The sequence below is a fragment of the Natrix helvetica genome (assembly GCF_964273705.1).
Source record: "Natrix helvetica genome assembly, chromosome: 6".
NCBI lineage: Eukaryota > Metazoa > Chordata > Lepidosauria > Squamata > Natricidae > Natrix > Natrix helvetica.
The window spans coordinates 1,977,036-1,990,199 of record NC_138553.1 but is presented as its reverse complement, the minus strand read 5'-3'; the positions used below and the strand labels follow the sequence as shown (position 1 = coordinate 1,990,199).

General features: G+C 52.2%; 1 protein-coding gene across 6 annotated transcripts in view; it reads left to right on the top strand.

The window, feature by feature from the left end:
* The window catches only part of FLNC (filamin C), an 83,177-nt gene that overhangs the window by 24,216 nt on the left and 45,797 nt on the right, over window positions 1-13,164 (top strand). For 3 of the 6 annotated variants that reach the window (XM_081956762.1, XM_081956765.1, XM_081956761.1), the window contains exons 3-12: window positions 129-226; window positions 467-617; window positions 1,370-1,488; window positions 2,618-2,695; window positions 3,506-3,668; window positions 4,421-4,621; window positions 8,127-8,249; window positions 11,510-11,647; window positions 12,298-12,424; window positions 12,997-13,133. In XM_081956762.1, the coding sequence (XP_081812888.1) occupies window positions 129-226; window positions 467-617; window positions 1,370-1,488; window positions 2,618-2,695; window positions 3,506-3,668; window positions 4,421-4,621; window positions 8,127-8,249; window positions 11,510-11,647; window positions 12,298-12,424; window positions 12,997-13,133 (1,335 nt within the window). The remainder of the gene's footprint in view (window positions 1-128; window positions 227-466; window positions 618-1,369; window positions 1,489-2,617; window positions 2,696-3,505; window positions 3,669-4,420; window positions 4,622-8,126; window positions 8,250-11,509; window positions 11,648-12,297; window positions 12,425-12,996; window positions 13,134-13,164) is intronic. The other 3 variants (XM_081956764.1, XM_081956766.1, XM_081956763.1) reach the window with 1 other exon arrangement.

Genomic DNA, 13,164 nt, shown 5'->3' with positions numbered 1-13,164 from the left:
ATACCTGCCCCCCCCACTTCAAGCCAGGGTCTCTTGCTGGCTGCCTCCTTCCCAGTTGACATGGGGTGTCTTTCAGGTGTCCCCGCCCCTCTGACCCCCTCTGACCCCCTCTTTTCTTTCCCTTCCAGGCCTCTGCCCAGACTGGGAGACCTGGGACCCCAGGCAGCCGGTGGAGAACGCCCGCGAAGCCATGCAGCAGGCTGACGACTGGCTGGGGGTCCCTCAGGTACCCCTTGGAGATTGGGGGGAGACTGGGAGGGTGGGGGGGGGCGGGGGGGGCAGAAGATCCTGGCACCAGGAAGGGGAACCTCCTGGGGAAGCCCTCAGGGAAGGGGGAAGGCAGGGCTCCCGGGAACTTTGCATGGGGCAGGTGGAAATCCAACAGGTTTAACCGTATTATGCTTGCTGGGGAAAAACGGGGCGCCTCCTCCGAATCCCCCCGAATCGATGTGTCTTCTCTTTGCAGGTGATTGCCCCCGAAGAGATTGTGGACCCCAACGTGGACGAGCATTCGGTCATGACCTACCTCTCGCAGTTCCCCAAAGCCAAACTCAAACCCGGAGCCCCCCTGAACTCCAAGCAGGTCAACCCCAAGAAGGCCAAGGCGTATGGGCCTGGTAAGCAGCCCTGGGGGGGGGGGGAGAAAGAGGGGGGGGGGTCGAGGGTCCCAGAACCCAGAAGGGTCAAACGATGGGGGGATAGTTGCCTCCTCCCTCCCTCCCTCCCTCCCTCTGTCGGCTCAGCCGATCTTGCTATTTTAGCAAGTCAGCGAGCCAAGTTCCAAGTTTCAGTTTTCTCGTCCCTCCCCTTCCTCCCTTCCTTTTTTCCTTCCTTCCTCTCTCTCCTTCCCTCCCTCCCTTTTCCTCCTTTCCCCTCTCTCCCTTCCTCACTCCCTCCTTTCTTTCCTTCTTTCCTTCCTTCCTTCCTTACTCATCTCTCTCCTTCCTCCCTTCTCTCCTTCCCATTTCCCCCTTTCCCTTCTCTCCCTCTCTTCTTTCCTTCCTTCCTTATTTCCTTTCTTTCTTTTTCCTTCCTTCCTTCCTTCTCTCCCTCCCTCTCACCTCCCTCCCTTTTCCTCTTTCCCTTCCCCCCCTTCTCTCCCCCTCCCTCCCTCCCTCCCATTTTCCCTTCCCTTCCTCCTCTTCCCCTTCCTTTCCTGCTTTCCTTTCCCTTCTTCCTTCCTTCCCCTTTTCCTCTTTTTCCTTTCCCTTCTTCTTCCTCCCCCTTTCCTGCTTCCCTTCTTCTTCTACTCCCATTCCTTTGTCTTCGTTTCTCCTTCCCCTCCTCCTCCTCCCCCTCCCTCCCTCCCTCTCCCCCTCTTCTGGAGCCAAGGCTGCCCTTCACGCACCTGTCTCACCTTCTTCCCCAGGTATTGAACCCCATGGAAACACGGTGCTGAAACCAGCCCATTTCACAGTGGAGACTGTCGAGGCAGGCTTGGGAGAAGTGCTGGTCTACATCGAAGACCCCGAGGGACACACGGAGGAGGTATGCCCCCCCCCCCCAGTGCCCAGAGTGTGCCCCAGGCAGGGCTGGCCTCCCCCAGCCACCTCCCCAACAGGCCCTATAACTCCTGCCCAGCCAGGGAGTCTGACCCCTAATAGCCCCTTAACCGGTGGAACGACTTGCCACCAGAAGTGGTGGGTGCTCCATCGCTGGAGGCTTTCAAGAAGAGACTGGACAGCCATTTGTCTGGAGTGATATAAGATCTCCTGCTTGAGCTAGGGGCTGGACTAGAAGACCTCAAAGGTCCCTTCCAGTTGTGCTATTCTATTCTTTTATTCCGCTCTTATTATTCTGTTATTCTGCTGTTTTTCTTCTGTTATTGTTATTCCAATAGTCTGGTCTTTTGTTCTTCTGTTATTTGTATTCTGTTATTGTTAATATTATCTTTTCTAGTTCTGTTCTGTTATTATTCTGTTATTGTTAATCTGATAGTCTGTTGTTCTGCATGAAAGGGTCTCCTGTTTGAGCAGCAGGTTGGGCTAGAAGACCTCCAAGGTCCCTTCCAACTCTGTTATCCTGCTGTGCTGTTATTCTGCTGGTAGCCCACCCACCCACTTTCCCTTGGAGATCTTTCTCTCTTTTGCCTGTACAAACATCTCCTTTTCGAATTTGAAATAAATAAAAGGGTTTTTAAGCCAATCCGTCACTTCCCCCTAAGGGCTCCAAGAGATGGAAGCTGCTGTGGGCAGGCTGGCATCGCCCGTTGGCAGAAGACACACCGAGTAACAAAATCACAGGGGTGGAAGGAACCCTGGAGGCCTTCTAGTCTAGCCCCCTTAGACCATCCCAGACAAGTGGCTATCCCATCTCTTCTCAAAAACCTCCAGTGTTAGACCACCCACAACGTCTGGTGGCAAGCTGTTCCACGGATTAATTGTTCTGGCACTCAAAGACTCCCATCCTTCCACGCAATGCCCAGGAAAAAGGGCACCCTCCTCCCTCCATGCCAGACAGGGTGACGTTGGCATCCGCCTGGGCTGTGACTCTGCAGGCATCTAGGCAAAGGAGTGGGGGAAGTCCGGAGCTTGTGCTGAGCGACAGGCGGCAGCTGTTGGCACAACCTGCTAGCACGGCTGGGTAATGCCCCCTCCCTGTTTCTTTCCTCCCCCAGGCCAAAGTGGTTGCCAACAACGACAAGAATCGGACTTATTCCGTCTCCTACGTGCCCAAAGTGGCTGGCTTACACAAGGTGAGATGACCGTCCCGGGGCGGGTGGGGTGGCCGGAAGGACGGGGTGACCTCTGCAGACTTAAAAAAATGCAGACCACAAAATGCAGATTCCCCAGCATCCCTTGAGTGACCGTTCAACATTTACGATGGCACGGGAAAAAGTGATTTACGACCGTTTTTCACACTTACAACCGTTTCACACTTACAACATTTTGAGCCATTTTCAGAGCCACAATGTTCAACAAAACAGCCCAAAAACTGCCAGAAAAATCCCCCCAAAACAGCCTGAAAACAGTGTGGAAAACAGCATGTTTTTGGGGTCGTTTTTTTGGCTGTTTCCTGGTGCTCTGGCACCCGCCAAGACCAGTTGTCGACGGTGCCCGTGCCCACAGGGAGGGCTCTGTGTGTCACCTCTGCCACACGTCCCAAGGGTTCACCATCACTTTGCCAGGGATTATTTCCCAACTGGATCTTACTTTGGGGGAAAGAAGGGTATGTACACTCCCCTCCGAGGTGTCATTGTGACTGCTTCTTTACAGCAGCTTTGTCGAAAATTGGTATTTATTCCTAGTTTTCAGCCAAGCCAGCCCCTAGAGAACCATTGGTTCACTTAATGACTGCAGCATTTGCTTAACGGCCACTGCAGAAAAGGTCATAAAAATCAGGTTGGGTCACCCGCGAGTCCTGATTTATAACTGTCACGAGGGGGGCCAGTTCCATGACGATCGTAAGTCGACGTGGCTTTTCCTTCTGGCTTACAGTCTTGAGTCCAAGTCAGTTTCTCGCTCTTTGCTGAGTATTTCCTGATTTCCCCCCTCTGCTGTTCCAGGTCACTGTCCTTTTTGCCGGCCAAAATATTGATCGGAGCCCCTTTGAAGTCAACGTGGGCATGGCGCTCGGGGACGCCAGCAAGGTGACCGCCCGTGGACCGGGCCTGGAGCCCGTGGGAAATGTGGCCAACAAACCCACTTACTTCGACATCTACACTGCAGGTAAGGGCTGGTTACGTCGGGTAGGGCAAACAGGAAGAGGGCACAATGCTTTGCCTAATAATCCTCGACTTACAACAATTCACTTAGCGATCGTTTGAAGCCACTAATGACCAGTCCTCAAACTTATGACCGTCAAAACATCCCTACAGTCACAGGATCAAAATTCCGGGCTCTTTGGTCATTGGGATGTATTTATGAGGGTTGTAGTATCCGGGAGTCACATGATCGCCTTTCTAGCCGGCTTCTAAAAAGAAAAGTCAGCAAGGGAAGCTGGACTCACTTAACGACCAGCGGATTCTTGTAACCGCTGCAGTGATTTGCTTAACAACCGCAACAAAAATGGTCGCAAAATCAGGTGCGACTTACTTGCTTAGCAATGGAACTTTTGGTCTTGCCCGTTGTTGTAAGTGGAGGATTACCTGTCTAAATTTGGGGGGAGGGGTGTCAGAAGAAATCTCATAAGCAATTCAGGCAGCTAACGAGGGGTGCGGTGGCCTAGAGGTGGAGCTCTTGCCTCACAATCAGGAGGCTGTGAGTTCGATCCTAGGTAGCAGCAGTTATTCCTCTCTCTGGACACAATGAGTGTATATCTGCTGAACAAAACTCAACCCTGGCAACAGGAAGGGCATCTGGCCATAAACAGCTCCATTCAGTTGCCCTGAGTCTACCCCGGTGCAAGGGATTCCGAGGTCATTAAAAAACAAAAAAAGATTCAGGTAGCTAACGGGTGTGTGTGTGTCTTCCGTCTGTAGGGGCAGGGGCTGGTGACGTGGGGGTGGTGATCGTGGACCCCCAGGGACGGCGGGACACGGTGGAAGTGGTCTTGGAAGACAAAGGCGACAATATTTTCCGCTGCACTTATCGGCCCGTCCTGGAGGGTCCTCACACCATCTACGTGACCTTTGCGGGGGCTCAGATCCCCAAAAGCCCCTTCACGGTCAACGTGGCAGAAGGTAAGTCAGCCCCCCTCCCCTCCCCAGCTCTTCTGGGGTCCCCTCCCTCCCCCCCTGTCTCCTTTCTCTTCCCACTGGCTCCCCCACCGTGCTTGTTTGCCATCTCTAATGACCTCCTGACCACTAAACCGGCAGCCCCCCACCCCACCCCTGTGGAGAGGACCGGCCAAGCTCATCCAAGCAACAGAGGACTAGAGGTGGCCGTTGGAAGATCTCCAGATCTTCTGGGTGGAGGCCCAGGTCCAAACGGGGGGTGGGTGGAGGGGCTGACACAGGCGACCAAAGTGATCTGGTCAATAACCTCTCCATCAGATCTACCTCGCAGAGTTGTTGTTGGAGGGAGACCGTCTGCTCCCCTTGGGGAGAAGGTGCAACACGATTGGGGATGGCCGCCACCACAAATTCGCACCGTTATCATAACGCCGTGGTCCCCAACATTTCTGGGTTTGAAAACTGATGTTTCCAGGCAGGGGTGAAATCCAGCAGGTTCTGACCGGTTCTGGAGAACCAGTAGCGGAACTTTTGAGTAGTTTGGAGAACCGGCAAATACCACCTCTGGCTGGCCCCCCCCCCGCCCCCATCTATCCTCTGCCTCCCAAGTGCCAGCTGATCAGGAGGGAATGGGGATTTTGCAGTATCCTTCCCCAGCCACGCCCACCAAGCCACGCCCACAGAACCAGTAGTAAAAAAAATTGCATTTCACCACTGGATCCAGGAGAGGAGATGGTTGCACACGAGTGTATGCGTACCGCACACAGCTCCATCTGTGCGAATGCAGCTTTGCACACCTGCACAAATGCCCCCGGCTCCTGTAAGTGGAGCTGCACAAGTGCTCGCCCACTGCTTCTGCAGCCCGATTCTGAACAAGCCACGGACCAGGATTGGGCCACGTCCCAGGGTTGTGGACTCCTGTCTTAATGGACGCTCCTCTGTCAAAGCTAAGCCCCCTCCCCTCCCCCTCCCCGTTTCCATGCGGGAGAAGAAGGGAGATTTCTTAGCACGATGGAGACCCGTTCTACTGATAAAAGAGAGCACAGGTAGTCCTCGACTTACGATGGTTCGTTTAGTGACCGTTCAAAGTTGCAACGGCACTGAAAAAAAGGGACTTAGGAGCGCTTTTCACACTTACGACCGTGGCAATGTCCCCATGGCCACCTGTTCAAAATTCTGACGGTTGGCAAGGGGTTCATATTTATGACAGTCCTGAGGTCATGCGATCCAGTCTTGCGACCTTCTGACCAGCAAAGTCCACAGGGAATCCAGATTCACTTAACAACCATGTTACCGACTTCACCATGGCAGTGATTCACTTAACAACCGTGGCAAGGGAATGTCATAAAATGGGGGCGAAAGTCACTTAACAATTTGCCTTGCTTAGCCGTGGCAAACTTGGGCTCGATTGGGGTCGTAACTCGAGGACTTTGTGTATTTGTGGCTCAGGGTTGGATGGTGGGGAAGCCTTACAACCGCAATTGAGCTTGAAATCTACGTTGCTGAGTGAGACGTCTGCTCAGTGAGTTTTGCCCCATTTCACGACCTTTCTTGCCACCGTTGTTCAGCGAATCCCTTCAGTGGTTAAATTAGAAACACGGTCGCTAAGTGAATCCGGCTTCCCCTTTGACTTTTCTTGTCAGAAGATCACAAAAGGGGATCATGGGACAGCCCCCCCCTCCCGGGGACTCAGCAGACCGTCATAAATGTGAGACAGTTGCGAAGCCTTTGAATTCCGATAGTGAGAATGCCCCAACGGTCATAAGCATGAAAAAACGGTCGTAAGTCACTTTGTAACTTTGAACAGTCACTAAGTGAATGGTCATAAGTCGAGGACTACCTGTACTCAAATCATCCTCTTCCGAATCCTCTCTTCCATCTCTCTCCGTTGTGCCCAAATACCTTCAGCAACCTTCATCCCCAGCTGCAAAATTTTGGTGTTTGTGGCCCCTGCAGGGGAGCAATTTTAGCTCTGCTTTGCTTCCCCCCCCTTCCTGGGATCGACCCGGGAGCTGCCCATCATCCCCGGCCTTCCTGCAGGGGAAAACAGGAACCGCTGACACATTGGTGCTTCCTGCGTTGTGCGACCTCACCCTGCACAAATATTTTTCCTAGATTTCCAAACTTTCCCTTGGAAACGCCTGGAGGTACATTCGTCACAGCTCTTTTTCACGCCCGTTTTCTCACTTGCAAAACATTTCCCCCCAATTACAGGTAGTCCTCGGCTTACGACGGCTAATTTAGTGTCCGTTTAAAGTCACTAAACGGCACTGAAAAAAGTGATGGTTTTTGCACACTTACGACCGTTGCAGCCTCCCCGTGGTCACGTGATTTGGACGCAGGCTCATATTTATGACGGCCGCGTGATTCCCTGTTCCCGACCAGCAAAGAGGGAAGCCAGATTCACTTAACAACAGGCAGGCTCCCTTGTGGTCGTAAGTCAAGGACTACCTGTACCAGCTCACCGTTCTTTGAATTTCCAGTGAAAATATCTTTTTTTTTTTTTTTTTTTTTTTTTATTAAAAGAGTTTTGTACAAACAAATTTTCCCCCTTTTCACCCCCCCCCCTCCATACAATATAAATCTCATACAAATGCTATACCCCCCCGCAAAAATTCACATTCAAATATTATACCAAACACTTTACCCCCTCCCCACCCCCCATCTTAAAATAGACCAGTGAAAATATCTTGTGTGACTTTTTGTCTGGGTGTAAAATGCATTTCTCGTGTCAGAGGGTCAGGTAGCAAGACATTTTTTGGGGGAAAAAACCCAACATGGAGCAGGTTACACCCAGGTGAAGAAAAGCCCTCTATACATGCTCAGAGGCAATCCTCAACTTGGAACGAGCTATGACAGGGCTCCCCAATTCCTAGGGGTCCTGGCCTGTTTGAAACAGGGCCGTGGAAGCGATGGGTGAGCTTGTGCAAGCAGCCAGCAAGGGCGTGCACGCCCACAGCTTCACTTGTGTGAATGGCGTGCGGGCGTGCCCATCGCTCGTGCAAATGGAGCTGCGGGCGTGTGCATGCTCGTCTGTTTCTCACGTGTAAACCATCCCTCTCTCTTCCCACCTGCCGGTCCAGAAACCTGGCAAGGTACAGGATTGCTGTTCTGTGCAGGCTTTAGGGCACCGGTCTTCAAACTTGGCAAGTTTAAGACGTGTGGACTTCAACTCCCAGAATTCTCTAACTTAGCAACTTTAAGACTTGTGGACTTCAACTCCCAGAATTCTCTAACTTAGCAACTTTAAGACTTGTGGACTTCAAGTTCAAGTCTTAAAGTTGCCAAGTTTGGAGACCCCTCCTTTAAGGGAGATCAATGTTCCCATTTCACAGATGGGCCAACTGAGGCCGGAGACCAGTGCCTTCCCTTCCGGCTGAGCCCTTTTGCTTTTGAGGGGGGGGGTCTCCGTTCTCTGCTCCCCAAACAAGCTTCTGGCCACAAACCCCCTGGGGTCCACTCACCTCCTCCGCCCCCCTTATTAACCCTTCTCTCTTCCCTCCGGCCCCTGCAGCGCCTCCTCCTGCCCCCCCGCCCGGCGTCTCCCCCATTCAGATCATCCCTCAGTCCGTCTGTACCCCGCCCGCCGATGCCAGGAAAATGCCACCCCCCACTCTGCCCAAGCCGCACAAACCAAGTTAGTAAATGCCCACTTGGCTTGCCTTCTGCACACTTGAGCATCTTTTGGCATGGGTGGATCGGGGAGAGCATGGCATGGGTGAGTTTTTCCGGGGGATGCTGGTTTCCTTCCTAGCCAGGATGGTGAGCCAGGGTTAGGTTAGATGCAAAGGTTTCCCGGTGTTTTTAAAACGGAGGTTTAAGCCACCCTGGCAGAGTTTAGAGAGGTTGGGAAATGTTTGCACGATCCAGGGCATCCTCGCTCAAAGATGGGCGGACTTCAACTCCCAGAATTCCACAGGATAAATCTTCAAACTTGGCAACATTAAGACTTGTGGGCTTCAACTCCCAGAATACCTGGGAATGGCTGGCTGGGGGATTCTGGGAGTTGAAGTCCACCCATCTTAAAGTTGCTTAAAGCAGAGTCCCCAATCCCAGGCTGGGGGCCATTTCCAGGCTGCAGCAAACATGCACAGCAAGCTTGCAAAGCTCCATCTGCGGGAGTGGCAGGTGCTCACACTCACACAAAAGCATCCCCTTCCTCCACCATGCTGGTTCACGAAGATCGGGGACCGGTGGCTTAAAATGCTGATCTAGGAAGCCAAAAGGAGTGAAGGCCACCCAGGACCCCAGAAGCCCATTTTGTTATGGCCCTCCAGCGGTCAGCGGAGGTGGCAGCAGATTCGGACAGTGGGGAGGTTGAGGAGGAACCCAGGCCAGTCCTGGAGTCTGGGGAGGGCTCTGGTGTGGACTCTGTGTCAGGGGAAGAGAGGGGGCCAGAGCCGTCTGACAGTTATCAGCTGCCTTCAGAGTCAGACATGAGTGAGGCAGAAGAACAGCTGGGGCCTGTTCCCAGTGTGCGCATGCGCAGAGTTGCCAGACGAAGGGAAGAGCTAAAGAACAGGGGTGGACTTGGGAGGAAGGCCACAGGTGGACAATGAATGGCCCCTCCCAGAGGAAATAAAAGGGGAGCGACAGGGGAGTGGAGCTTGCAGGAGACCATTAATTCGCTTCATTGGTTCCTGACTCTCTGAGGCTCCTGGCCAAGTTCTGCAGATATCGGCCTGGCAGCTCTCCAAGCCAGAGAAGGTCTGTGACCGTAAATCCTCCTTTGAAAGACTTTGCTGGAGGTGAAGGAGCAGAATTCACAGAGAATTAATAAAAGGGTTTTTTGTCGGGACCAGGAGTTGGCTTCATGCTCTTGGGAAGCCTCGGTCAGAACAGTAGTCCTCAACTTACGACTGTTCATTTAGTGACCGTTCAAAGGTTACAATGGCACTAAACAAAGTGACTTAGGACCTTTTTAGCAGCATCCTTATCAAAATTTGGACGCTCCGGGCCACTGACTCATATTTATGACGGTGGCAGTGTCCTCAGGGGTCACGCGATCCCCTTTTGTGACCTTCTGACGAGCGTAATCCAAAGGTGGGAGCCAGATTCACTTAACAACCGTGTGACTAATTTAGGCAGGGATTTGCTTAAGGACTGCAACAAGAAAGGTCGTAAAAGGGGCCAACATTTGCTTAACAACCTTCTCACTTAGCAATGGAAATCTTGGGCTGGATTGTGGTCGTAAGTCGAGGACTGCCTGTATTGGTGGTTTTGTTTGGAAAAAGGAGGTGGGGGTGGGGGTGGCATGATTCGACCTCGCTGCCTGTTGATAGGGTGGACTGCTACAAGGGGGCGGGGTTTCCTTGGCATGCTCACGTTGTGCTATTGGCTGGTGCTGTGACTTAGTGCCCTGCATGGCATGAGCTGAGGACCCCCCACCCCCAACCCTGGCCTGGAGCCCAGCAATTGGCCATCTTTGGGGCCGACCTCTTGGGGATGGGGGGGGTCTGGCTCCTTTGACCGCCTCCCCTCTCTCCTCCTGCAGTTTTCTCTCTCCTCTCGTCAGTCCTTCTCTCATCCTGAATAATTGCTAATCCCATCATAACTTTCCATCCCTCTCTTTTTCCTTTTTTGGGGGGAGCTGGAAAAATCCTTCCTTCCTTCTTTCCCTCCTCCCCATTCTTTCCTCCTTCCTTCTTTTCCTTCTTCCCATTCTTTCCTCCTTCTCTCCCTCCCTTCCTTCTTTCCCTCCTCCCCATTCTTTCCTCCTTCCTTCTTTCCCTCCTCCCCATTCTTTCCTCCTTCCTTCCCATTTTTTCCTCCTTCCATTCCTTCCCTTCTTCCTATTCTTCCTTCCTTCCCTCCTTCCCATTCTTTCCTTCTTCCTTCCTCTCTTCCTTCCTCTCTTCCTCCCTCCATCCCTCCTTCTCTTGCCCCAGTTGCTAACTGAACCACAGCAGTTGTTAAATGAACCTGCCTTCCCCCTTGACTTTGCTTGTCAGAAGATCACAAAAAGGGATCATGTGATCCTGAGACATTGGGACCATCATAAATGTGAGTCAGTTGCCAAGTGTCTGAATTTTGATCACGTGACAGTTGCAATGATCTTGGGCAAAACAGGGCTAAGTCCCTTTTTTCAGGGCCATTGTAACTTCAAACGGTCACTAAACGAACGGAGGTAAGTCCAGAACTGCCGTCCTTCCCTTCACCTCCGCCCAGGCCTCTTCTCTCTCCTTCTGCTAAGGGCACTGGCCTCTCAGGCGGGGTGCGTAGGGGCCTGCTGCTTGGCCCCGGGTGCGAATCTGGTTTGGTTCTTCCAAGTCTCTTTGTGGTGCTGGGTGAATTCTAGCAGCACAATTTTGGGGTGTTTCAGGAAGTGTCTTCCTTCCCCTCCATCCATCCATCCACGCAGTGACCCAACCTCTCCTCTCCCTTCTCTTCTCTTCTCTTTACTATATTCTAAATTCTATATACTATATTCTCTTCACTTGCTCTTTTCTTCTCTTCCCTTCCTCTTCTCTTCTCTTTTCTTCTCTTCCTCTCCTTCTCCTCTTCTCTTTTCTATGCTATGTTCCAAATTCTGTATACTATATTCTCTTCTCATCTCATCTCATCTCATCTCTTCTTTCCTTCCTCTTCGCATCTCTTTTCTTCCTCTTCTCTTTTCTTTTCTATTCTTCTCTTCCTCTCCTCCTCCTCTTCTCTTCTCTTTTCTCTGCTATGTTGTAAATCCTATATCCTATATTCTCTTCTCTTTCTCTTTTTCTTCTCTTCCTCTTCTCTTCGTCTTTTTTCTTCTCTTCCTCTTCTCTTCCTCTTCTTCCTCTTCCTTTTTTCTTTCTTTCTTTCCTCTCCCCTTCCTTTACTTCCCATACCCTTTTTCTTCTCCCCTCCCCTCCCCTCCCTCTTTTCTCTCCTTCTGACAGATATGTTTTGTCCCCTTGACAGCTTGCAGCCCCAGCGCCTGCCGGGCCATGGGCCGGGGTCTCCAGCCAAAGGGGGTGCGCGTGAAGGAGGTGGCGGACTTCAAGGTTTACACCAAGGGAGCCGGCACAGGCGAACTCAAGGTGCTGGTCAAGGGGCCAAGTAAGTTATGAGTTTCTTTCTCCTTCTCTCACAAGGCATCTCACAGTGGTCTCGGAGTTGCAAGAAATGTCCCCGGTAGTCCTCGACTTACGACCAAAACTGAGTTCCAGAATTCATGTCGCAATTTATGTTACTAAGTGAGCAATTTCAAATGGCTCAGTTGCGATTTATGTTGCTCAGTGAGACAAGTGTGAAGTGAGTTTTGCCCCATTTTACGACTTTTCTTGCCACCGTTGTTAAGGGAATCACCGCAGCTGTGAAATCAGTCACGCTGTTGTTAAGTGAATCTGGCTCTCCTGTGGACTTCGCTTGTCAGGAGGTCGCAAAAGGGATTCGAGTGACACCCCCCCCCCGGGTCCCTGTTTTTCCAGTGCCGTTGTCACTTCAACTGTCACTAAGCAAACGGTCCCAAGTCGAGGACTTCCTGTAGCCAAATTATTGTAAACCCACGTGGCTTTTTTTTAGCTGAAAAAAAAAAAGCTACGGCTGCTTTCATACGTTGCTACGAAGACCCTGAAGCTTGATCCTCCCCCCCAGGGATCTCCTAGTGGTCTCCTTTCCTTACTTAGCGATGCTTCAAAAGGAATCCGAAGGCTCGCTCATTTGTACGGAGGGATGCTTTAACAAAGTTGTTGTGCTTTTCCCCCCAGAAGGAACAGAGGAGCCGGTGAAGGTGCGAGATGTCGGTGACGGGGTTTACGAGTGTGAATATTACCCCAAAGTGCCCGGAAAATACGTGGTGTCGATTACGTGGGGGGGCCACGCCATTCCGAGGAGGTAGGCCAACCTGCAAGGGCAGATTTCGGTCTTGAGACCCGCAACCACTCTACTGAAGCCCCCCCCCCCCCGTCTTACGCTTCTAGTGCAGTGTCCCTAGAACTCCCCGTCTCCTGGTGATTGGTCCAAAGCCACCCGGCCAGGTTTCATGCCTAAGGCGGAGCTAGAACTCACCATTTCTCGGTGATTGGTCCAAAGTCACCCACCTGGCTGTCATGTCTAAGGCAGGACTAGAATTCCCAGTCCCCCAGTTACTGGCCCAAGTCATCCTACCTATCTTTTGTGCTGAAGATAGGACTAGAACTCCCGATCTCCTGGTGATTGATCCAAAGCCACCCAGCTGGCTTTCATGCCTAAAACGGGGCTAGAACTCTCAGTCTCCCGATGATTGGTCCAAAGTCACCCAGCCGGCCGTCATGCCTAAGGCGGGACTAGAACTCCCAGTCCCCCAGTTACTGGCCCAAGTCACCCACCTATCTTTTGTGCTTAAGGTAGGACTAGAACTCACTGTCACCTGGTTTCTAGCCTGGTGCTTTAACCACTAGACCCAACCCTTCCTTTCTTCTTTTCAGTCCCTTTGAAGTACAGGTGGCACCGGAAGCTGGGCTGCAGAAGGTTCGGGCTTGGGGGCCCGGTCTGGAAACCGGCATGGTGGGCAAGTCCGCGGACTTCGTGGTGGAGGCGATTGGCACCGAAGTTGGCACGCTGGGTACGTCAAAGGAGTGTCTGGGACGGGAGCC